Here is a 23,663-nt window from a genome sequence, read left to right as displayed (position 1 = left end):
CGTGCAGTCCCGTTCCTTAGTGGATGTCAGGACAACGAACCGAACTTTTGGACCCCGGTGCCCCTGACCCTGGCCACCCAGGACCCGCTGCGCGCGCAACCAAGGCGCTGTTATTCACAAGCCGTCCGGCACCTGGCAGCCAGGATGCCCCCAGGCCCCGCCCCCCACGCTTTGCCATGGCAACCTCAGGCGAGGACGCGTCAGAGGTAGGCCTAGGACGCATCACCAGTCGAGCCCCTCGGTCCACCCCCGGCTGCGTCACCCCCCCCCCCCCAGACACCGCCGGCCCAGAAACCAAGCAGCACGCCACGAGCCGCCCAGATCCGAGGGGAATACCTTCCGGCGCTGGCCCTCCGGAGACAGTAATCATCCAGACACTGCTCCATCTGCTCGCTCACAGATGTGCAATCCATCCAGGACCACCGTGGCGCTTCCAGGAACCCAGCACCGGCCGAGGCAGGGGACCCTCGCTAAATAAACGATCGGCTAGGCCTGGGATCCGTTGACTCCTCACAAGGTATCTGTAGGAACAGGATCCCCATCAGGGACAGGAAACCAACTGATGCGTGGGAGAGGTGCTGCCCTTTTGTGTCTGTAGGTTTCCTGTCCCTGAAGGGTGGATCCCCTCTCTCGTGGTGCTGTCATGGGAGACCGAATAAAAACTTTGTTGATTAAAGCTATATTTCCCTTTGGCCATTTTGGTTAAGCATTAGCCCAGTAAGCTACTCGTTGACTTCTATGGAGGCATCAGCAGCCAATTCTCTGATATCTAGGATGAGTTCAGCTACTTGCATTACATCCAGCCTGCTCACTTTCCCCAGTGACACTGCCCTATGATAGCGATTTGATTGCTGACCCACTTCTGTGAACACAACACAAGCAGAAGAGACACGCAGGGTCAGAGTAATATTAGGGTTGCAGGGACTGCAATCATTCTAGGATTTTGCAGCAAACTCCTATCTGTGTGGCTCCTCTTCTGGATACTCACTTCCAGCTGCTCACTGAAGTCCTCGCTGTAGGGAATGAACCTGCTGTCAGTGTCTCCTTTATAGAACCAGGAGCATCGTCTGACTTCCGAGTCCTCCTCCTCCCAGTATACAGCCTTCATCTCCCGATCATATAGGCAGACGTCATAGCGCCCCCCAGCTGTACTCACCACCACGCTCTCTGGATCTGGCTGAACTAAAAGAAGACAAAATGAATGTCAAACCATTTGAGTCGTCATAACATTCCCACAGAAGATGACCACCCTCATAGTGCCCTGATAATAACCACCTGAACCACACAAAGTGATGATGTCCCTCATAATGAGTGCAGTACCACAGGTGAGGACCCTCATAATGACCTGCTGGAGCACAAAAGATGATGACCACCCTCATAATGTCTCACTCACCACTTACCTGAGTTATAGACTTCTTCGAGGTGGGCAGAGTCATAAATGCTGAATGGCAACCAGATCTCCCGATCTTCCACTAACTTGCAGAAGAACCAATGTGGCTGGACAGGCTCATACAGGTTGGGAAAGAAAGGAGCTGTGATTGGCACGGGGGTTACTGTCGGTTTGGAGTTTGAAAAGGACTGAACCATTGGTGCTGGAATAAAACCAGGTGCTGCAGGGGGCTGAAAGGCAAAACCCACAGTGAGTTTGAGAGACGATAAATCCAGACATCCCAACTAGGATAAATGAAGCTTCAGGGCACAGGCCAGTAGTGGTGGACCCCGAACATGTGAGCAGCTCCTGGTACCAGGCAGAACTCTGCGCCCTATCCAAGATGACATTCATTTACATGGGAGCAGAACACCAAAGTGCTCCTATAGTACCTTCCAACACTCCATGGAGCCACAGACTGAAAAAATGTGGCTGGGAAGTTACCCTTACAAGTCTACGGGGGCAATGGAAAGAGCCAAGTATTTTCAACCCCATAAATTAGTGGAACGGAGACACTGAAAGTCATATGACATTTCCCGAATCCATGCTGTCTTCATAGAAGGGTACCGGAGCAAAATAACCAGACATTTAAGTACACTATGTACACTAGCGATGTGCTGGAGATTATACACCGGCGAGCTGAGGGGGGGTTGGAAGGCAGCCAGAGGTTATACACCAGGAAGATGGAAGGCGAGGGGCCAGAGGTTATGGACTGGTGAGGAAAGGAAGGCGATGTGCTGGAGGTGAAGGTGGAGGGCGAGGGGATGGAGGTTATGCACCGGGAAAGGTGGAGGGCGAGGGGCTGGAGGTTATACATCAGGGGAAAGGTGGAGGGCGAGGGGCCAGAGGTTATACACCAGGAAAGGTGGAGGGCGAGAGGTCGGAGGTTATACACCAGGAAAGGTGGAGTGCGAGGGGCCAGAGGTAATGGACTGGTGAGGAAAGGAGGGCGATGTGCTGGAGGTGAAGGTGGAGGGCGAGGGGCCGGAGGTTATACACCGGGAAAGGTGGAGGGCGAGGGGCCAGAGGTTATGGACTGGTGAGGAAAGGAGGGCGATGTGCTGGAGGTGAAGGTGGAGGGCGAGGGGCCGGAGGTTATACACCGGGGGAAAGGTGGAGGGCGAGGGGCCGGAGGTTATACACCGGGGGAAAGGTGGAGGGCGAGGGGCCGGAGGTTATACACCGGGGGAAAGGTGGAGGGCGAGGGGCCGGAGGTTATACACCGGGGGAAAGGTGGAGGGCGAGGGGCCGGAGGTTATACACCAGGGAAAAGGTGGAGGGCGAGGGGCCGGAGGTTATACACCGGGGGAAAGGTGGAGGGCGAGGGGCCGGAGGTTATACACCGGGGGAAAGGTGGAGGGCGAGGGGCCGGAGGTTATACACCGGGGGAAAGGTGGAGGGCGAGGGGCCGGAGGTTATACACCAGGGAAAAGGTGGAGGGCGAGGGGCCGGAGGTTATACACCGGGGAAAAGGTGGAGGGCGAGGGGCCGGAGGTTATACACCGGGAAAGGTGGAGGGCGAGGGGCCAGAGGTTATGGACTGGTGAGGAAAGGAGGGCGATGTGCTGGAGGTGAAGGTGGAAGGCGAGGGGCCGGAGGTTATACACCGGGGGAAAGGTGGAGGGCGAGGGGCCGGAGGTTATACACCGGGGGAAAGGTGGAGGGCGAGGGGCCGGAGGTTATACACCGGGAAAGGTGGAGGGCGAGGGGCCAGAGGTTATGGACTGGTGAGGAAAGGAGGGCGATGTGCTGGAGGTGAAGGTGGAAGGCGAGGGGCCGGAGGTTATACACCGGGGGAAAGGTGGAGGGCGAGGGGCCGGAGGTTATACACCGGGGAAAACGTGGAGGGCGAGGGGCCGGAGGTTATACACCGGGGGAAAGGTGGAGGGCGAGGGGCCAGAGGTTATACACCGGGGAAAAGGTGGAGGGCGAGGGGCCGGAGGTTATACACCGGGAAAGGTGGAGGGCGAGGGGCCAGAGGTTATGGACTGGTGAGGAAAGGAGGGCGATGTGCTGGAGGTGAAGGTGGAAGGCGAGGGGCCGGAGGTTATACACCGGGGGAAAGGTGGAGGGCGAGGGGCCGGAGGTTATACACCAGGGGAAACGTGGAGGGCGAGGGGCCGGAGGTTATACACCGGGGGAAAGGTGGAGGGCGAGGGGCCAGAGGTTATACACCGGGGAAAACGTGGAGGGCGAGGGGCCGGAGGTTATACACCGGGGGAAAGGTGGAGGGCGAGGGGCCAGAGGTTATACACCGGGGAAAAGGTGGAGGGCGAGGGGCCGGAGGTTATACACCGGGAAAGGTGGAGGGCGAGGGGCCAGAGGTTATGGACTGGTGAGGAAAGGAGGGCGATGTGCTGGAGGTGAAGGTGGAAGGCGAGGGGCCGGAGGTTATACACCGGGGGAAAGGTGGAGGGCGAGGGGCCGGAGGTTATACACCGGGGGAAACGTGGAGGGCGAGGGGCCGGAGGTTATACACCGGGGGAAAGGTGGAGGGCGAGGGGCCAGAGGTTATACACCGGGGAAAAGGTGGAGGGCGAGGGGCCGGAGGTTATACACCGGGGAAAAGGTGGAGGGCGAGGGGCCGGAGGTTATACACCAGGGGAAAGGTGGAAGGCGAGGGGCCAGAGGTTTACATCGGGGAAGGTGGAGGGCGAGGGGCCAGAGGTTTACATCGGGAAAGGTGGAGGGCGAGGGGCCAGAGGTTATACACCAGGAAGCTGGAGGGCGAGGGGCCAGAGGTTATGGACCGGGGAGGAAAGGAGGGCAAGGGGCTGGAGGGAGAGGAGATGGACGTTATACATCAGAAAGGTGGAGGGCAAGTAGTTAGAAATTATAGACAAGGGTAGGAGGGCGAGGGGCAAAAGGTTATACACCAGGGAAGGGAGGAGAGCAAGGGGACGGAGATTATACACTGGGGGAGGCAGAGGACTAGGAGCCAAAAGGTTATACACAAGGGGGGTGGAGGGCGATGAGCCGAAGGTTGTACACAAGAGGGGTGGAGGGCGAGGAGCCAAAAGCTATACAGGAGGGGCCAATAGAATTGAGTGGAAAAACTAAATTAATTATTAAAATGTGAGGAACAATACATTTGTCTATATAATTTAAATTGTGGATCCAGGCCACCCCCACATGATAATACCAGAACCAGAATTTGTATATGATTATTTCTTTCATAGTCTCACCGGTACCAGATCTATAACTTACAGGGGGCAGGGAAGCTGAAGAACTGGGGTACAGTGGAGGTCCCGATGCCCCCTGGCCGTTGATGCCTATGGGTACATCCTGCTGCAGCTGCGGAGGAGTTCGGTAGGGATTTGCCCGGCTGCTCTGCATGTTATGGCGGTAAGGGTTAAAACATGCCTGAGAGATGACCGGGGGAGGGGTAGAATACATGCTTGGCGGATGACACATCTGTGTGTTTGGAGAGAAAACCCCAGAGGCATCACTGGAAACTCTTGGAGGAATAGTGGGAAAGGGAGATGAAGTCCTGATAGCCATAAAGTTCTGTCCATTCTGAACTCCAGAGGGTGTAGACATTGGAGGTTTCGGAAATGCAATGGAGCCGGGCACTTGGGCTGCAGTGGTGGCTGGGATCTGCCCTATGCTGGCAAATGGGTCACTGCTGCTGGTAAGGCTTGAGGCCTGTGAGAAGTAGCTGAACGTCTGTGGGGTGTGAGTAGTACTTGCAGTCTGCCCCAAAAAGCTGTCCTCCTCGCCGACCTCCACGGAGCCATCTGCAGAGGGGAAAAGCCACAGATCACCGCCTGCTAATATACATGCACATGCATGTACCCCCACCCTACAGCACTAAACACGTGTTTATAATAGATATGCATTATACACACTTACATATAGATTCCTAGAGTGTTGGAGTTGAAAGAGACCTCCAGGGTCCTCGTGTCCTCAATGCAGGATTCACTAAACCATCTCAGACAGACGTCTGTCCAGCCTCCGGTTGAAGACTACCATTGAAGGAGAACTCACCAACTCTCATGGCCACCTGTTACATTCATTGATCACCCTCACTGTCAAAAAGTTGTTTCTAATATCTAATCTGTATCTTCCCCCTTTCAGTTTCATTCCATTGCTTCTCGTGTTTCCATGTGCAAATAAGAATACGGATGATCCCTCTACACTGTGACGGCCCTTCAAATATTTGTACACAACCAATAATGTCTCCTCTTAGTTGTCTTTTTTACAAGCTAAACACTCCAAGATCCTTTAACCGTTCCTCATAGGTCATATTTTGCAGTCCGCTCACCATCCTGGTAGCTCTTCTCTGAACTTGACCAGTTTTTTGATAACTGGACACAGTATTCCAGATGAGGCCTGACCAAGAAGGAGTAGGGATAATTACTTCATGTCATCTACACTATGCTTCTCTTAATACATCCTAGAACTGTGTTTGCCTTTTTGCGGCTGCATCACACTGTTGACTCATGTGCAGCCTGTGATCTATTAGTATACACAAGTCTTTATCAAGCTAACGGCATTACATGGCAACATCACGTGAGTGAGGTACATGTGTACACACAGTGTTACACACTAGCCGGACTACAACCAACTCAGTCGTTGCTGCATAATATGAGGGGGATGTGGAAACCACAAAGATACGACCAATAGAGAATAACTATAATATAAAAAGCAATCTTTATTAAATGCAAAATACATACAAACTTGTAAAAATCATGCCCCCTGACGAAGGAGTTCACCTCCGAAACGCGCGTCGGGCAGACGTGCAGTCCATGGATCTGGCAGACATTTGTTAGCCGCCCGCATCAGGTAATACACACCGGAGCAGCTGTACCTGCTTAATAGTTATGTGGGGAGTTTTTGTACCTTGGTTCCCGCGGCTATGGGGTAGTGGCTCTGGGTGATGTCTGACACATAGGCATTGCCAGTTTGACCTCCCGTATTCCTGTTACCCTGTATGTTTTTATACCTCTGGGCCCATTACATGCACTTGCATATCGGTTATGACCGTTAGGGCATTGTTACTTATCGCATCATGTGTTTCAGGTCTCAATAGGGAGGCACATACGGATACCAGCCATATATATAGTAGATACTCATATTGGTCTGCTATATCCCCTATTGGTCTGCTATATCCCCTATCAGTAACATCATTTAGTTACAACTGGGAGCCAGTTCCTGGTCTGCATGACTTGTTCTTGCACAGCAACAGTCTTTCTGTGTTTTGCACTATTTCGTCACTGTGTTTCATGTTTTGGACCGATTTTTACAAGTTTGTATGTATTTTGCATTTAATAAAGATTGCTTTTTATATTATAGTTATTCTCTATTGGTCGTATCTTTGTGGTTTCCACATCCCCCACATACAAGTCTTTATCACACATGCTGTTGGTTAGTTCTATTCCTCTCATTCTGTAGATGTAATTTCCATTATTCTTGCCTAGATGTAGAATCTTGAATTTCTCCCTGTTAAGTACCATACTATTAGTCGCTACCCACTGTTCAAGCTTACCTAGATCCTTCTGAATCCTTTCTCTCTTCTCTAGTGTTAGCTATTCCTCCTGGCTTTGCATAATCTGCAAATTTGATGAGTTTACCTTCAGTTCCCTTATCTAGATCATGTATAAAAAGGTTGAACATCACTGGGGCCAGGACAGAGCCCTGTGGTGCCCCACTTTAAACACTCTTCCAATTGAATGAACAAACATTTATCACCACTCTTTGAGTACGATCACTGAGCCAGTTATGAATCCACCTAACCCTAGACTTGTGAATCCCATACTTGGTCATTTTTTCAATAAGGATAGTATGATATTTTATCAAATGCTTTGCTGAAGTCTAGATATACTATATCTACCGCATTTCTATGATCCACCCAGTCAGTAATTCCATCATAGAAGGAAATTAGATTAGTCTGGCATGACTTGTTCGCTACAAACCCATGCTGGCTCTGGTTAATTATTGTATTCTTATACAGTACTTGCTGTTTAATAAATTGTTCACAGATCTTTCCTGGTATTATTATTATTTATTATTATAGCGCCATGTATTCCATGGCGCTTTACATGTGAGGAGGGGTATACATAATAAAAACAGGTACAATAATCTTGAAGAATACAAGTCACAACTGGTACAGGAAGAGAGAGGACCCTTCCCCCGAGGGCTCACAATCTACAAGGGATGGGTGAGGGTACAGTAAGTGAGGATAGAGCTGGTCGTGCAGTGGTTTGGTTGATCGGTGATTACTGCAGGTTGCAGGCTTGTCGGAAGAGGTGGGTCTTCAGGTTCTTTTTGAAGGTTTCGATGGTAAGTGAGAGTCTGATGTGTTGTGGTAGAGGGTTCCAGAGTAGGGGTGATATGCGAGAGAAATCTTGAATGCGATTGTGGGAAGAGGAGATAAGACGAGAATAGAGGTCTTGTGAGGATCGGAGGTTGCGTGCAGGTAAGTACCGGGAGACGAGGTCACAGATGTATGGAGGAGACAGGTTGTGGATGGCTTTGTATGTCATGGTTAGGGTTTTGTACTGGAGTCTCTGGGTAATGGGGAGCCAGTGAAGGGATTGACAGAGGGGAGAGGTTGGGGAATAGCGGGGGGACTGGTGGATTAGTCGGGCAGCAGAGTTTAGAATAGATTGGAGGGGTGCGAGAGTGTTAGAGGGGAGGCTACAGAGCAGGAGGTTACAGTAGTCGAGGCGAGAGATGATGAGGGCATGGACTAGGGTTTTTGCAGATTCTTCGTTTAGGAATGTACGGATCCGTGAAATATTTTTGAGTTGAAGGCGGCAGGAAGTGGAAAGGGCTTGGATATGCAGTTTGAAGGAGAGATCAGTGTCAAGGATTACCCCGAGGCAGCGAGCTTGTGGGACTGGGGAGAGTGGGCAGCCGTTTACTGTTATGGATAGGTTCGTTGGGGGGATCGTGTGAGATGGAGGAAAGATGATGAATTCTGTTTTGTCCATGTTAAGTTTTAGAAGTCTAGCGGAGAAGAAGGATGAAATAGAGGATAGACATTGAGGGATTCTGGTTAGTAGGGTGGTGTCGTGGTGATATCTGGTCCAGAGATGTAGATCTGTGTGTCATCAGCATAGAGGTGATACTGAAAACCGTGAGATTCTATGAACTGATAGGAGGCGAGGTGAGGAGGTGGTGTGTGAATGGGAGACGCTGAATGTTCGGTCAGTTAGGTATGACGAGATCCAGGATAGGGCCAAGTCTATGATGCCAAGGGATGAGAGGGCCCGCAGCAACAGGGAATGGTCCACTGTGTCAAAGGCAGAGGACAGGTCCAGGAGGAGGAGGATAGAGTAGTGTCGCTTGCTCTTGGCGGTTAATAGGTCATTGGTGACCTTAGTTAGGGCAGTTTCAGTGGAGTGGTGTGACCGGAAACCTGATTGTAAGCGGTCAAAAAGGGAGCAGGAAGATAGATGGGAGGACAGTTCAAGATGGACATAGAAGATGGTATAGAAGTAAGGGTCACTGGAGTATAATTTCCTGGCTCTGACTTCTTCCCAGTTTTGAAGACGGGGACATGTGCCCTTCGTCAATCTTCTGGGACTTCTCCTGTTTTCCGGGATTTATCAAAGATTCTGGCTAGTAGTTCTGCAATTTCCTCTGCTAATTCCTTCACGCTTATTCACTCCTCACCCAATCGCCTCCAAGATTTCTCCCGAATATCCCTCATCCTCTGCAATTCTGTGCTCCCACATGTCCGGTTATCCACCACATTTGGATCCTTCATACAGAACCTGAAAACTCCTCTTACAACCTGCAATGACCGTGGGGCCAATTCAACACCATCGGAGCTGCTGCAACCCCCGACCTATTGTCTACTTCCCCATAATCCTGTAGAATGTAAGCCCACAAGGGCAGGGTCCTCACCCCTCTGTACCAGTCTGTCATTGTTAGTTTACTGTGATACCTGTAATTTGTATGTAACCAGTCTCATGTACAGCACCATGGAATTAATGGTGCTATATAAATAAATAATAACTCATTCGATACCCTAGGATGTAATTCATCTGGACCAAGAGATGTAAATTCATATAAACTAGCTAAGTGTTCCCTCACCATCTCTCCATCTATGAATAATGTGGATTCTTTTATTCCTTTCATGGCGCCGTGAAGATCAGTTGATGTGCATTTGCTTTCTTAGAGAACACAGGTGCAAAATACGCACATGCAACAGCACCCCGAACACGCAGCGCCACCTCCTCTCTCACAGCAGCGGCACCCCGCACATGCAGCGGCACCTCACCACTCAGAGTAGTGGAATCTCACCACTCACAGCAGCGGCACCCCGCACACGCAGCGGCACCTCACCACTCACAGCAGCAGCACCCCACCACTCACAGCAGCGCCACCACCCCATTCACAGCAGCGGCACCCCGCACATGCAGCGGCATGTCCCCTCTCACAGCAGCGGCGGCACCCAGCACATACAGCAGCACCTCCCCTCTTGCAGCAGCACCCCGCACACGCAGCGGCACGTTCCCTACACAGCGCTACCTCCCCTCTTCAAGCAACACCCGAACACGAAGCAGCACCTCCCCTTTTGCAGCGGCACCTCACCACTCAAAGCAGCGGCACCCCGCACACGCAGCGGCACCTCACCACTCACAGCAGCGGCACCCCGCACACGCAGCGGCACCTCACCACTCACAGCAGCGGCACCTCACCACTCACAGCAGCGGCACCTCACCACTCACAGCAGCGGCACCTCACCACTCACAGCAGCGGCACCTCACCACTCACAGCAGCGGCACCTCACCACTCACAGCAGCGGCACCACCCCTCTCACAGCAGCGGCACCACTCCTCTCACAGCAGCGGCACCACCCCTCGCACAGCAGCGGCACCACCCCTCTCACAGCAGCGGCACCACCCCTGTTGTGGAGTCTGTTTTTGGGCTCCCTCTGGTGGTTACAGATGGTACTGGGTGACTTGTGTTCTCTGCGGTCTCTGGTGTCCACCTGTTCCATCAGGATATGGGAGTTTCCTATTTAACCTGGCTTTCTTGTCATTTCCTCGCCGGCGATCAATGTAATCAGTGTGTCTTGTTACCTCTGCTTTCCGCTTCAGTAATCTTCAGGACAAGCTAAGTTTTTGATTTTCCTGTTCCACGTTTTGCTTTATTTTTGTTTTAGTCCAGATTGCAGTTATGTGATTCCTTGTTGCTGGTTGCTCTAGTGGGCTGATATTACTCCTCATGTTCCATGAGTTGGCACATGAGTTCAGGTAATTTCAGGATGGTTTTTTGTAGGGTTTTTCGCTGACCGCGCAGTTCACTTTTGTATCCTCTGCTATCTAGTTTTAGCGGGCCTCATTTTGCTGAATCTGTTTTCATTACTACGTATGTGCTTTCCTCTCATTTCACCGTCATTACATGTGGGGGGCTGCTATTTCTGTGGGGTGTTTCTCTGGAGGCAAGAGAGGCCTTTGTTTCTTCTAATAGGGGAAGCTAGTCCTTCGGCTGGCGCGAGACATCTAGAATCATCGTAGGCACGTTCCCCGGCTACTGCTAGTGTTGTGAATTAGGTTCAGGATCGCGGTCAGCTCAGTTTCCATCACCCTAGAGCTTGTTCTGTTTTTTGTGTGCTTGTCCTTTTGTGATCCCCTGCCATTGGGATCATGACAGTATCGCCGGCCCAAAAAGTGGTAATCATATTGGCTGAAGTAGGAGGAAAAGTAGTCTGAGGAAGTTTTTTTTTTTTTTTTTTCCTTCCCTCAGAGTTTGCTGCGTCTAACCTCCTCTTAATCCTTGAATGGCTCTGACCTCAGCTGTTTATCATGGACGTCCAGAGTTTGGCTTCCAGCCTGAATAATCTTGCTGCTAAGGTTCAAAATATACAAGATTTTGTTGTACATGCTCCTATGTCTGAACCTAGAATTCCTATCCCAGAGTTTTTTTCTGGAGCTAGATCTAGTTTTCTGAATTTTAGGAACAATTGCAAGTTGTTTCTTTCTTTGAAATCTCGCTCCTCTGGAAACCCTGCTCAGCAAGTCAAGATTGTAATATCTTTCCTGCGGGGTGACCCTCAGAATTGGGCATTTGCATTGGCACCAGGGGATCCTGCGTTGCTCAATGTGGATGCGTTTTTTCTGGCATTGGGTTTGCTCTATGAGGAACCTAACCTAGAGATTCAGGCTGAAAAAGCTTTATTGGCTCTCTCTCAGGGGCAAGATGAAGCAGAATTATATTGTCAGAAATTTCGGAAATGGTCGGTGCTTACTCAGTGGAATGAGTGCGCTCTGGCTGCAAAATTCAGAGATGGCCTTTCTGAGGCCATTAAAGATGTTATGGTGGGGTTCCCTGCGCCTACAGGTCTGAATGAGTCTATGACTATGGCTATTCAGATTGATCGGCGTTTACGGGAGCGCAAACCTGTGCACCATTTGGCGGTGTCTTCTGAACAGGCACCTGAGACAATGCAATGTGATAGAATTCAGTCCAGAAGTGAACAGCAAAACTATAGGCGGAAAAATGGGTTGTGTTTTTATTGTGGTGATTCAGCTCATGTTATATCAGCATGCTCTAAACGCACAAAAAAGGTTGATAAGTCTGTTGCCATTAGTACTTTACAGCCTAAGTTCATTCTGTCTGTGACTCTGATTTGTTCATTATCAGCCATTTCCGTCGATGCCTATGTGGATTCAGGCGCTGCCCTGAGTCTTATGGATTGGTCATTTGCCAACCGCTGTGGGTTTAGTCTGGAGCCTCTGGAAGTCCCTATTCCTTTGAAAGGAATTGACTCTACACCTTTGGCTATGAATAAACCTCAGTACTGGACACAAGTGACCATGCGTATGACTCCCGTTCATCAGGAGGTGATTCGCTTCCTGGTACTGTATAATTTACATGATGTCTTAGTGCTTTGTCTGCCATGGTTACAAACTCATAACCCAGTCCTGGACTGGAAAACGATGTCTGTGTTAAGCTGGGGATGTCAGGGGGTTCATGATGATGCACCTCCGATTTCTATCGCTTCATCTACTCCTTCTGAGGTTCCTGTATTTTTGTCTGATTATCGGGATGTTTTTGAGGAGCCTAAGCTCAATTCGCTTCCTCCTCACAGGGATTGCGATTGTGCTATAGATTTGATTCCTGGCAGTAAATTTCCTAAAGGTCGTTTGTTCAATCTGTCAGTGCCAGAGCATACTGCTATGCGGGATTATGTTAAGGAGTCCTTGGAAAAGGGACATATCCGTCCATCTTCGTCTCCTTTGGGAGCAGGTTTTTTTTTCGTGGCCAAAAAAGATGGTTCCTTGAGACCTTGTATAGATTACCGTCTTTTGAATAAGATTACGGTCAAATATCAGTATCCTTTGCCATTGTTGACTGATTTGTTCGCTCGCATTAAGGGGGCTAAATGGTTCACTAAGATTGATCTTCGGGGTGCGTATAATCTTGTGCGGATTAAGCAGGGTGATGAGTGGAAAACCGCATTTAATACGCCTGAGGGCCATTTTGAGTATTTGGTGATGCCTTTTGGACTTTCTAATGCTCCTAATGTCTTCCAGTCCTTTATGCACGATATTTTCCGTGAATATCTGGATAAATTTATGATTGTGTATTTGGATGATGTTTTGGTTTTTTCTGATGACTGGGAGTCCCATGTTCAGCAGGTCAGGAAGGTGTTTCAGGTCCTGCGGGCCAATTCTTTGTTTGTAAAAGGTTCAAAGTGTCTTTTTGGAGTCCAGAAGATTTCTTTTTTGGGGTATATTTTTTCCCCTTCTACTATTGAGATGGATCCCGTCAAGGTTCAAGCTATTTGTGACTGGACGCAGCCTACATCTCTTAAGAGTCTACAGAAGTTCTTGGGCTTTGCTAATTTTTATCGTCGTTTCATAACTAATTTTTCTAGCGTTGTTAAGCCTTTGACGGATCTGACTAAGAAGGGTGCTGATGTTGCTGATTGGTCTCCTGCGGCTGTGGAGGCCTTTCAGGAACTTAAGCGCCGGTTTTCTTCTGCTCCTGTGTTGCGTCAGCCAGATGTTTTGCTTCCTTTTCAGGTTGAGGTTGATGCTTCTGAGATTGGAGCGGGGGCGGTTTTGTCACAGAGAAGCTCCGATTGCTCGGTGATGAAGCCATGTGCGTTCTTTTCTAGAAAGTTTTCGCCCACTGAGCGGAATTATGATGTTGGTAATCGGGAGCTTTTGGCCATGAAGTGGGCATTTGAGGAGTGGCGTCATTGGCTTGAGGGTGCTAGACATCGTGTGGTGGTCTTGACTGATCACAAAAATCTGATTTACCTTGAGTCTGCCAAGCGTCTGAATCCTAGACAGGCTCGTTGGTCACTGTTTTTCTCCCGTTTCGATTTTGTGGTTTCATACCTGCCAGGTTCAAAGAATGTGAAGGCGGATGCTCTTTCTAGGAGTTTTGTGCCTGATTCCCCTGGAAATTCTGAGCCCACTTGTATCCTTAGGGATGGGGTGATTTTGTCGGCGGTCTTCCCAGACTTGCGACGTGCTTTGCAGGAGTTTCAAGCGGATAAACCTGATCGTTGTCCGCCTGAAAGACTGTTTGTTCCGGATAATTGGACCAGTAGAGTCATCTCCGAGGTCCATTCTTCTGCGTTGGCAGGTCATCCTGGAATATTTGGTACTAGAGACTTGGTGGCCAGGTCTTTTTGGTGGCCTTCCTTGTCGAGGGATGTGCGTTCTTTTGTGCAGTCTTGTGAAGTTTGCGCTCGGGCTAAGCCTTGCTGTTCTCGGGCCAGTGGATTGTTGTCAACTTTGCCTATCCCGAAGAGGCCTTGGACGCACATTTCCATGGACTTTATTTCGGATCTCCCTGTCTCTCAAAAAATGTCCGTCATCTGGGTTGTGTGTGACCGCTTTTCTAAGATGGTTCATCTGGTACCCTTGCCTAAGTTACCTTCCTCCTCTGAGTTGGTCCCTCTGTTTTTTCAGAACGTGGTTCGTTTGCATGGGATTCCGGAGAACATCGTTTCTGACAGGGGATCCCAGTTTGTGTCTAGATTTTGGCGGACGTTCTGTGCTAAGATGGGCATTGATTTGTCCTTTTCGTCTGCATTCCATCCTCAGACGAATGGCCAGACGGAACGAACTAATCAGACCTTGGAAACTTATTTAAGGTGTCTTGTTTCTGCTGATCAAGATGACTGGGTTACCTTTTTGCCGCTTGCCGAATTTGCCCTTAATAATCGGGCTAGTTCTGCTACCTTGGTTTCTCCTTTCTTTTGTAATTCGGGGTTTCATCCTCGTTTTTCCTCTGGTCAGGTGGAGCCTTCTGATTGTCCTGGAGTGGACATGGTGGTGGATAGGTTGCATCAGATTTGGAGTCATGTGGTGGAAAATTTGAAGTTGTCCCAGGAGAGGGCTCAGCAGTTTGCTAATCGCCGTCGCCGCGTGGGTCCTCGACTTCGTGTTGGGGACTTGGTGTGGCTGTCTTCTCGTTTTGTTCCTATGAAGGTCTCTTCTCCTAAGTTCAAGCCTCGGTTCATCGGTCCCTATAGGATCTTGGAAATTTTTAACCCTGTGTCGTTTCGTTTGGATCTCCCGGCATCGTTTGCTATTCATAATGTGTTCCATCGGTCGTTGTTGCGGAAGTATGAGGTACCTGTTGTTCCTTCGCTTGAGCCTCCTGCTCCGGTGCTGGTGGAGGGAGAATTGGAGTATGTTGTGGAGAAGATCTTGGATTCTCGTGTTTCCAGACGGAAACTTCAGTATTTGGTCAAGTGGAAGGGTTATGGTCAGGAGGATAATTCTTGGGTGGTTGCCTCTGATGTTCATGCTGCTGATTTGGTCCGTGCATTTCATAGGGCTCATCCTGGTCGCCCTGGTGGTTCTCGTGAGGGTTCGGTGACCCCTCCTCAAGGGGGGGGTACTGTTGCTGATTCTGTTTTTGGGCTCCCTCTGGTGGTTACAGATGGTACTGGGTGACTTGTGTTCTCTGCGGTCTCTGGTGTCCACCTGTTCCATCAGGATATGGGAGTTTCCTATTTAACCTGGCTTTCTTGTCATTTCCTCGCCGGCGATCAATGTAATCAGTGTGTCTTGTTACCTCTGCTTTCCGCTTCAGTAATCTTCAGGACAAGCTAAGTTTTTGATTTTCCTGTTCCACGTTTTGCTTTAGTTTTGTTTTAGTCCAGCTTGCAGTTATGTGATTCCTTGTTGCTGGTTGCTCTAGTGCGCTGATATTACTCCTCATGTTCCATGAGTTGGCACATGAGTTCAGGTAATTTCAGGATGGTTTTTTGTAGGGTTTTTCGCTGACCGCGCAGTTCACTTTTGTATCCTCTGCTATCTAGTTTTAGCGGGCCTCATTTTGCTGAATCTGTTTTCATTACTACGTATGTGCTTTCCTCTCATTTCACCGTCATTACATGTGGGGGGCTGCTATTTCTGTGGGGTGTTTCTCTGGAGGCAAGAGAGGCCTTTGTTTCTTCTAATAGGGGAAGCTAGTCCTTCGGCTGGCGCGAGATGTCTAGAATCATCGTAGGCACGTTCCCCGGCTACTGCTAGTGTTGTGAATTAGGTTCAGGATCGCGGTCAGCTCAGTTTCCATCACCCTAGAGCTTGTTCTGTTTTTTGTGTGCTTGTCCTTTTGTGATCCCCTGCCATTGGGATCATGACACACCCCTCTTACAGCAGCGGCGGCACCCAGCACATGCAGCAGCACCTCCCCTCTTGCAGCAGCACCCTGCACACGCAGCGGCACGTTCCCTACACAGCACTACCTTCCCTCTTCAAGCAACACCCCGAACACGAAGCACCACCTCCCCTCTTGCAGCAGCACCTTCCCACAAGGGGCAACACCCCAAACATGCAGCAGCACTTCCCCTCTCACAACAGGAGCACACACACGCAGCAGCATTTCCTCTCTCACAGCACCACACACACACGCAGCGGCATTTCCCCTCTCACAGCACCACACACACACGCAGCGGCATTTCCCCTCTCACAGCACCACACACACGCAGCGGCATTTCCCCTCTCACAGCACCACACACACAGCGGCACCTCCCCTCCCACAGCACCACACACAGCGGCATTTCCCCTCTCACAGCACCACACACACAGCGGCATTTCCCCTCTCACAGCACCACACACACAGCGGCACCTCCCCTCCCACAGCACCACACACAGCGGCATTTCCCCTCTCACAGCACCACACACACAGCGGCATTTCCCCTCTCACAGCACCACACACACAGCGGCATTTCCCCTCTCACAGCACCACACACACGCAGCGGCATTTCCCCTCTCACAGCACCACACACACGCAGCAGCATTTCCCCTCTCACAGCACCACACACACGCAGCGGCATTTCCCCTCTCACAGCAGCACCACACACGCAGCGGCATTTCCCCTCTCACAGCACCACACACACAGCGGCATTTCCCCTCTCACAGCACCACACACGCACCTCCCCTCTCACAGCACCACACACACGCAGCGGCATTTCCCCTCTCACAGCACCACACACTCAGAGGCATTTCCCCTCTCACAGCACCACACACAGCGGCATTTCCCCTCTCACAGCACCACACACACAGCGGCACCTCCCCTCTCACAGCACCACACACACAGCGGCATTTCCCCTCTCACAGCACCACACACAGCGGCATTTCCCCTCTTACAGCACCACACACACGCAGCGGCATTTCCCCTCTCACAGCACCACACACACGCAGCAGCATTTCCCCTCTCACAGCACCACACACACACGCACCTCCCCTCTCACAGCACCACACACACGCAGCGGCATTTCCCCTCTCACAGCACCACACACACGCAGCGGCATTTCCCGTCTCACAGCACCACACACGCAGCGGCATTTCCCCTCTCACAGCACCACACACACAGCGGCATTTCCCCTCTCACAGCAGCACCACACACACACAGCGGCATTTCCCCTCTCACAGCACCACACACACAGCGGCATTTCCCCTCTCACAGCAGCACCACACACACGCAGCGGCATTTCCCCTCTCACAGCACCACACACACGCAGCGGCATTTCCCCTCTCACAGCACCACACACACAGCGGCATTTCCCCTCTCACAGCACCACACACACGCAGCGGCATTTCCCCTCTCACAGCACCACACACACGCAGCGGCATTTCCCCTCTCACAGCACCACACACACAGCGGCATTTCCCCTCTCACAGCACCACACACACAGCGGCATTTCCCCTCTCACAGCACCACACACACAGCGGCATTTCCCCTCTCACAGCACCACACACACAGCGGCATTTCCCCTCTCACAGCACCACACACACAGCGGCATTTCCCCTCTCACAGCACCACACACACAGCGGCATTTCCCCTCTCACAGCAGAACCACACACAGCGGCATTTCCCCTCTCACAGTACCATACACGCAGCGGCATTTCCCCTCTCACAGCAGCACACACGCAGCGGCATTTCCCCTCTCACAGCAGCACACACACAGCGGCATTTCCCCTCTCACAGCAGCACCACACAGCGGCATTTCCCCTCTTACAGCAGCACCACACACGCAGCGGCATTTCCCCTCTCACAGCAGCACCACACACAGCGGCATTTCCCCTCTCACAGCACCACACACACGCAGCGGCATTTCCCCTCTCACAGCACCACACACACAGCGGCATTTCCCCTCTCACAGCACCACACACACAGCGGCATTTCCCCTCTCACAGCAGCACACACACAGCGGCATTTCCCCTCTCACAGCAGCACCACACACACAGCGGCATTTCCCCTCTTACAGCAGCACCACACACGCAGCGGCATTTCCCCTCTCACAGCAGCACCACATACACACAGCGGCATTTCCCCTCTCACAGCACCACACACACGCAGCGGCATTTCCCCTCTCACAGCACCACACACACAGCGGCATTTCCCCTCTCACAGCACCACACACGCAGCGGCATTTCCCCTCTCACAGCACCACACACGCAGCGGCATTTCCCCTCTCACAGCACCACACACACACGCACCTCCCCTCTCACAGTACCACACACGCAGCGGCATTTCCCCTCTCACAGTACCACACACAGCGGCATTTCCCCTCTCACAGCACCACACACACAGCGGCATTTCCCCTCTCACAGCACCACACACACAGCGGCATTTCCCCTCTCACAGCACCACACACAGCGGCATTTCCCCTCTCACAGCACCACACACAGCGGCATTTCCCCTCTCACAGCACCACACACACAGCGGCATTTCCCCTCTCACAGCACCACACACACAGCGGCATTTCCCCTCTCACAGCAGCACACACACAGCGGCATTTCCCCTCTCACAGCAGCACCACACACACAGCGGCATTTCCCCTCTTACAGCAGCACCACACACGCAGCGGCATTTCCCCTCTCACAGCAGCACCACACACACACAGCGGCATTTCCCCTCTCACAGCACCACACACACGCAGCGGCATTTCCCCTCTCACAGCACCACACACACGCAGCGGCATTTCCCCTCTCACAGCACCACACACACACGCAGCGGCATTTCCCCTCTCACAGTACCATACACACAGCGGCATTTCCCCTCTCACAGTACCACACACAGCGGCATTTCCCCTCTCACAAGCAGCACCACACACACAGCGGCATTTCCCCTCTCACAAGCAGCACCACACACACAGCGGCATTTCCCCTCTTACAGCAGCACCACACACGCAGCGGCATTTCCCCTCTCACAGCAGCACCACACACACACAGCGGCATTTCCCCTCTCACAGCACCACACACACGCAGCGGCATTTCCCCTCTCACAGCACCACACACACGCAGCGGCATTTCCCCTCTCACAGCACCACACACACACGCAGCGGCATTTCCCCTCTCACAGTACCATACACACAGCGGCATTTCCCCTCTCACAGTACCACACACAGCGGCATTTCCCCTCTCACAGCAGCACCACACACACAGCGGCATTTCCCCTCTCACAGCACCACACACACGCAGCGGCATTTCCCCTCTCACAGCACCACACACACGCAGCGGCATTTCCCCTCTCACAGCACCACACACACACGCAGCGGCATTTCCCCTCTCACAGTACCATACACACAGCGGCATTTCCCCTCTCACAGTACCACACACAGCGGCATTTCCCCTCTCACAAGCAGCACCACACACACACATCCCTCATCAGCTGATCATCCACATTTCCAACCTCCCGGCCTCCAGCCCAGGACTAATGCTCTCACCGGAGGAGAAGGGCCCGACCCGGCCCACAGGAATGAAGGGGACGGAGAAGCTGAGCTCAGATGGAGAAAACAGCAAGTTCCTATTCGTCACACTTGTTCCCTTTTCCGCCATGTCTTCCCACAAGCTCCACGTCGTCCCCAGAACCGGAACTCAGCACAGTGACAACTGACCAATCACAGCGCTCTGTGCCACATGCTCCGCCTCCACAGAAATCATCGCCAATAGCAGTTAGCGGCGATACATAAGACGCAGTTACTGATAGGCGCTTTATTGACACTCACAATTATTATCCCGCCCATAAGCGTGCCGACCAATCTGGTTCCAGATCAGGTAACACGTGACTTTCAAGAGGTTACGTCGCGTAATGTCAGCTTGTCTGGTATGTGAGGCCGCGCCCCTTGTGGTGAGGCCGCGCCCCTTGTGGTGAGGCCGCGCCCCTTGTGGTGAGGCCGCGCCCCTTGTGGTGAGGCCGCGCCCCTTGTGGTGAGGCCGCGCCCCTTGCGATGACGGCATTTTCCCGCCATCTCCTGAAGCGAGCGGTCGCTGTGCGGTTGGAGAGTAGTCTGCACGATGCAGCGCTCATCCGACCTCAGCTCTCTCCCCGGTGCCGGCAGCTGGATCAGCGCTCCCCTCAGTCTGGTGCACGCCCTGTTCGGTAAGTTCGTGAGACACCACGTGTCCCGGAGTGCAGCCGGCTCCTCAATCGTAATTAGTCTGTGGACAGCGGCATAACGTGAAGCTTAGCGGCAATGCAAGACCTGCAACCGGCTGTAACGTCATCGTGTGCGTGTACAGCGCGGAGTACTGTGGAGGCTGGTGGGGGAATGACACGTGTGTGTGGAGGCTGGTGGGGGAATGACACGTGTGTGTGTGTGTGTGTGTGTGTGTGTGTGTGTGTGGGAATGACACGTGTGTGTGTGGGGGGGAATGACACGTGTGTGTGGGGGGGGGGAATGACACGTGTGTGTGGGGGGGGGGAATGACACGTGTGTGTGTGGGGGGGGGGAATGACACGTGTGTGTGTGGGGGGGGAATGACACGTGTGTGTGTGGGGGGGGAATGACACGTGTGTGTGTGGGGGGGGAATGACACGTGTGTGTGTGGGGGGGGAATGACACGTGTGTGTGTGGGGGGGGAATGACACGTGGGGGGGGGGGAATGACACGTGTGTGTGTGTGTGTGGGGGGGGGAATGACACGTGTGTGTGTGGGGGGGAATGACACGTGTGTGTGTGTGGGGGGGGGGAATGACACGTGTGTGTGTGTGTGGGGGGGGAATGACACGTGTGTGTGCGTGTGGGGGGGGAATGACACGTGTGTGTGTGTGTGGGGGGGGGAATGACGTGTGTGTGTGGGGGGGAAATGACACGTGTGTGGGGGGGGAAATGACACGTGTGTGTGTGTGGGGGGGAATGACACGTGTGGGGGGGGGAATGACACGTGTGTGTGTGGGGGGGGAATGACACGTACGTGTGTGGGGGGGGAATGACACGTACGTGTGTGTGGGGGGGGAATGACACGTGTGTGTGTGTGGGGGAATGACACGTGTGTGTGTGGGGGGGGGAATGACACGTGTGTGTGTGGGGGGGGAATGACACGTGTGTGTGTGGGGGGGGAATGACACGTGTGTGTGGGGGGGGAATGACACGTGTGTGGGGGGGGAATGACACGTGTGTGTGTAGGCTGGTGGGGGAATGACACGTGTGTGTGTGTGTAGGCTGGTGGGGGAATGACGTGTGTGTGGAGGCTGGTGGGGGAATGACACGTGTGTGTGGAGGCTGGTGGGGGAATGACACGTGTGTGTGGAGGCTGGTGGGGGAATGACGTGTGTGTGGAGGCTGGTGGAGGAATGACACGTGTGTGTGTGGAGGCTGGTGGGGGAATGACACGTGTGTGTGTGTGTGTGTGTGGAGGCTGGTGGGGGAATGGTGTGTGTGTGTGTGTGTAGGCTGGTGGGGGAATGACGTGTGTGTGTGTGTGTGTAGGCTGGTGGGGGAATGACGTGTGTGTGTGTAGGCTGGTGGGGGAATGACGTGTGTGTGTGTAGGCTGGTGGGGGAATGACGTGCGCGCGCGTGCGTGTGGAGGCTGGTGGGGGAATGACGTGCGCGCGCGTGTGGAGGCTGGTGGGGGAATGACGCGTGTGTGTAAATGACGTGTGTGTAGACTGGTGGGGGAATGACACGTGGCTGTTTGCGTGCGGAGACTGGTGGGGGAATGACACGTGGCTGTTTGCGTGCGGAGACTGGTGGGGGAATGACACGTGTGTGGGGGTGTCACGGATCCCACTCCGTGGTGTCAATGTCACATACTCCAGGGGTGTCAAACTGCATTCCTAGAGGGCTGCAAACAGGTCATGTTTTCAGGATTTCCTTGCATTGCACAGGTGATAATTTAATCACCTGCAAAGAATGATTCCAGCCCCTTGTGCAATGCTAAGGAAATCTTGAAAACACGCATGGTTTGAGGCCCTCGAGGAATGCAGTTTGACACCCCTGACATACTCGCTCTCAGCACGTGAATTGGGGTTGTGCCTGCAAGGTTAAATCTATCTCCCCTCTCAGTCCAGCATTAAACCTCTGTCCTATGCTGTAATGGGAGCATAAATCACACACCGACCCAGGCCACACACCTGCTCATACACGCTGCCACCACTCACCGAAAACACAGGCGATGAGTCCCGGAAATATTACTATTACTGTCTGCCACTCATGCGGATCATACAGTATAAGGCTATGGATTCTTTTAGAACATTCAAGGTTCAACTTGTTAAAGTGTTAAGCTTTAATACACAAAAGTTCAATGCTTACAGTAAGAAAAAGGTATAAAAATATGATGATAGACATACAGGTATGCAAAACGGTATAAAATAAACAGGAGAAAAATGCTTCTGTAAGTTATCTTTGTAGTCTTTCTGCTCCCTGAGGATAGGATGAATATAGACTTGGTGGAACACATCAGCTTCCCAGGCTGCCCTCACATGTGAACATGATTCTGTGTATACAGACCTAATTTATAGCTTTACGCTGGAGGTCAGATTTCTAGACCAGCCCCTCAGGTTAATATCATAATTGCTTGTTTTTGATTGGACCACGGCCGCTCCCCCCAATTAATATATTCTTTGCTCTGAGATTCCCTGTGTAAAAGTTCTCACAAATAGTGTCGGGCTGTAATTGACATCTCTCCTCAAAGAGCTAGGAGGTGTCAAATGTTCCCTTTTTTTCTTGATTCCCAGCATGACCCCCTGAAGAGAGTGGAGACAGTAGTCTGCCTTCTCAAGATATGTATGCTGTGACCTTTGTGAGGCCTGCAGTTTCAGGACAGATGTTCAACTACTGCTAGTTACACACATAACCCTAGACATGTCACTACACACATATACAGTACAGACCAAAAGTTTGGACACACCTTCTCATTTAAAGATTTTTCTGTATATTCATGACTATGAAAATTGTACATTCACACTCAAGGCATCAAAGCTATGAATTAACACATGTGGAATTATATACTTAACAAAAAAGTGTGAAACTGAAATTATGTTTTATATTCTAGGTTTTTCAAAGTAGCCACCTTTTGCTTTGACTGCTTTGCGCACTCTTGGCATTCTTTTGATGAGCTTCAAGAGGTAGTGAGATGAATAAACAGTAGGGTGCACTTTCACCACAATAATTCAAGAAATGTATCACAACCATGATAATAATGGGTGCAACACCTGATTTGGGAAACTGAAACCAGGTAACATAGAAGAAAGACCAACCAAATGATGGTGTGCACACCCAACAAGGTATTCGTTAAATAATTAAGTTTTATTTGAACACAGAAAACACACTGCTAAGTTAAAACCTTAAAAACAGTAGTACAAATACGTGGCACTGGTAAACCACCCCCTAGGCATAACCCCAATGGGAAGCCAAATTTACCAATGGAACTGGTAGTCCCATGAAACCCCAAAAGATGTGCTGTGGAATGTAAGTGTATGTCAATTGACAAATCCACATATATATACAGTATGATGGTAGTCTCCAATGTAAGACAAGCGTATCGTTTGAACTTGGCAACCAAAATGCACGCAAGA

At 51.7% G+C, this 23,663-nt stretch overlaps 2 protein-coding genes across 6 annotated transcripts in view; one reads left to right on the top strand and one right to left on the bottom strand.

The window, feature by feature from the left end:
• The window catches only part of SEC23IP (SEC23 interacting protein), a 158,017-nt gene extending 138,152 nt beyond the window's left edge, over positions 1-19,865 (bottom strand). Inside the window, exons 1-4 of one of the 2 annotated variants that reach the window (XM_069752671.1) lie at positions 19,590-19,865; positions 4,637-5,166; positions 1,401-1,620; positions 989-1,182 (exon numbers count right to left, since the gene is read on the bottom strand). In XM_069752671.1, the coding sequence (XP_069608772.1) occupies positions 989-1,182; positions 1,401-1,620; positions 4,637-5,166; positions 19,590-19,701 (1,056 nt within the window). In that variant the 5' untranslated portion in view covers positions 19,702-19,865. The remainder of the gene's footprint in view (positions 1-988; positions 1,183-1,400; positions 1,621-4,636; positions 5,167-19,589) is intronic. The other variant, XM_069752670.1, reaches the window with a different exon arrangement.
• Positions 19,866-20,100: 235 nt separating this feature from the next.
• Positions 20,101-23,663, top strand: part of MCMBP (minichromosome maintenance complex binding protein) — a 129,302-nt gene continuing 125,739 nt past the window's right edge. For all 4 annotated transcript variants that reach the window (XM_069752668.1, XM_069752669.1, XM_069752667.1 and 1 more), the window contains exon 1: positions 20,101-20,245. In XM_069752668.1, coding sequence (XP_069608769.1) covers positions 20,161-20,245 — 85 coding nt within the window. In that variant the 5' untranslated portion in view covers positions 20,101-20,160. The remainder of the gene's footprint in view (positions 20,246-23,663) is intronic.

Source organism: Ranitomeya imitator, chromosome 2 (assembly GCF_032444005.1).
Source record: "Ranitomeya imitator isolate aRanImi1 chromosome 2, aRanImi1.pri, whole genome shotgun sequence".
Taxonomy (NCBI): Eukaryota; Metazoa; Chordata; class Amphibia; order Anura; family Dendrobatidae; genus Ranitomeya; species Ranitomeya imitator.
Note: the sequence above shows the minus strand (reverse complement) of the source record. Positions and strands in the feature narration are given on the sequence as shown.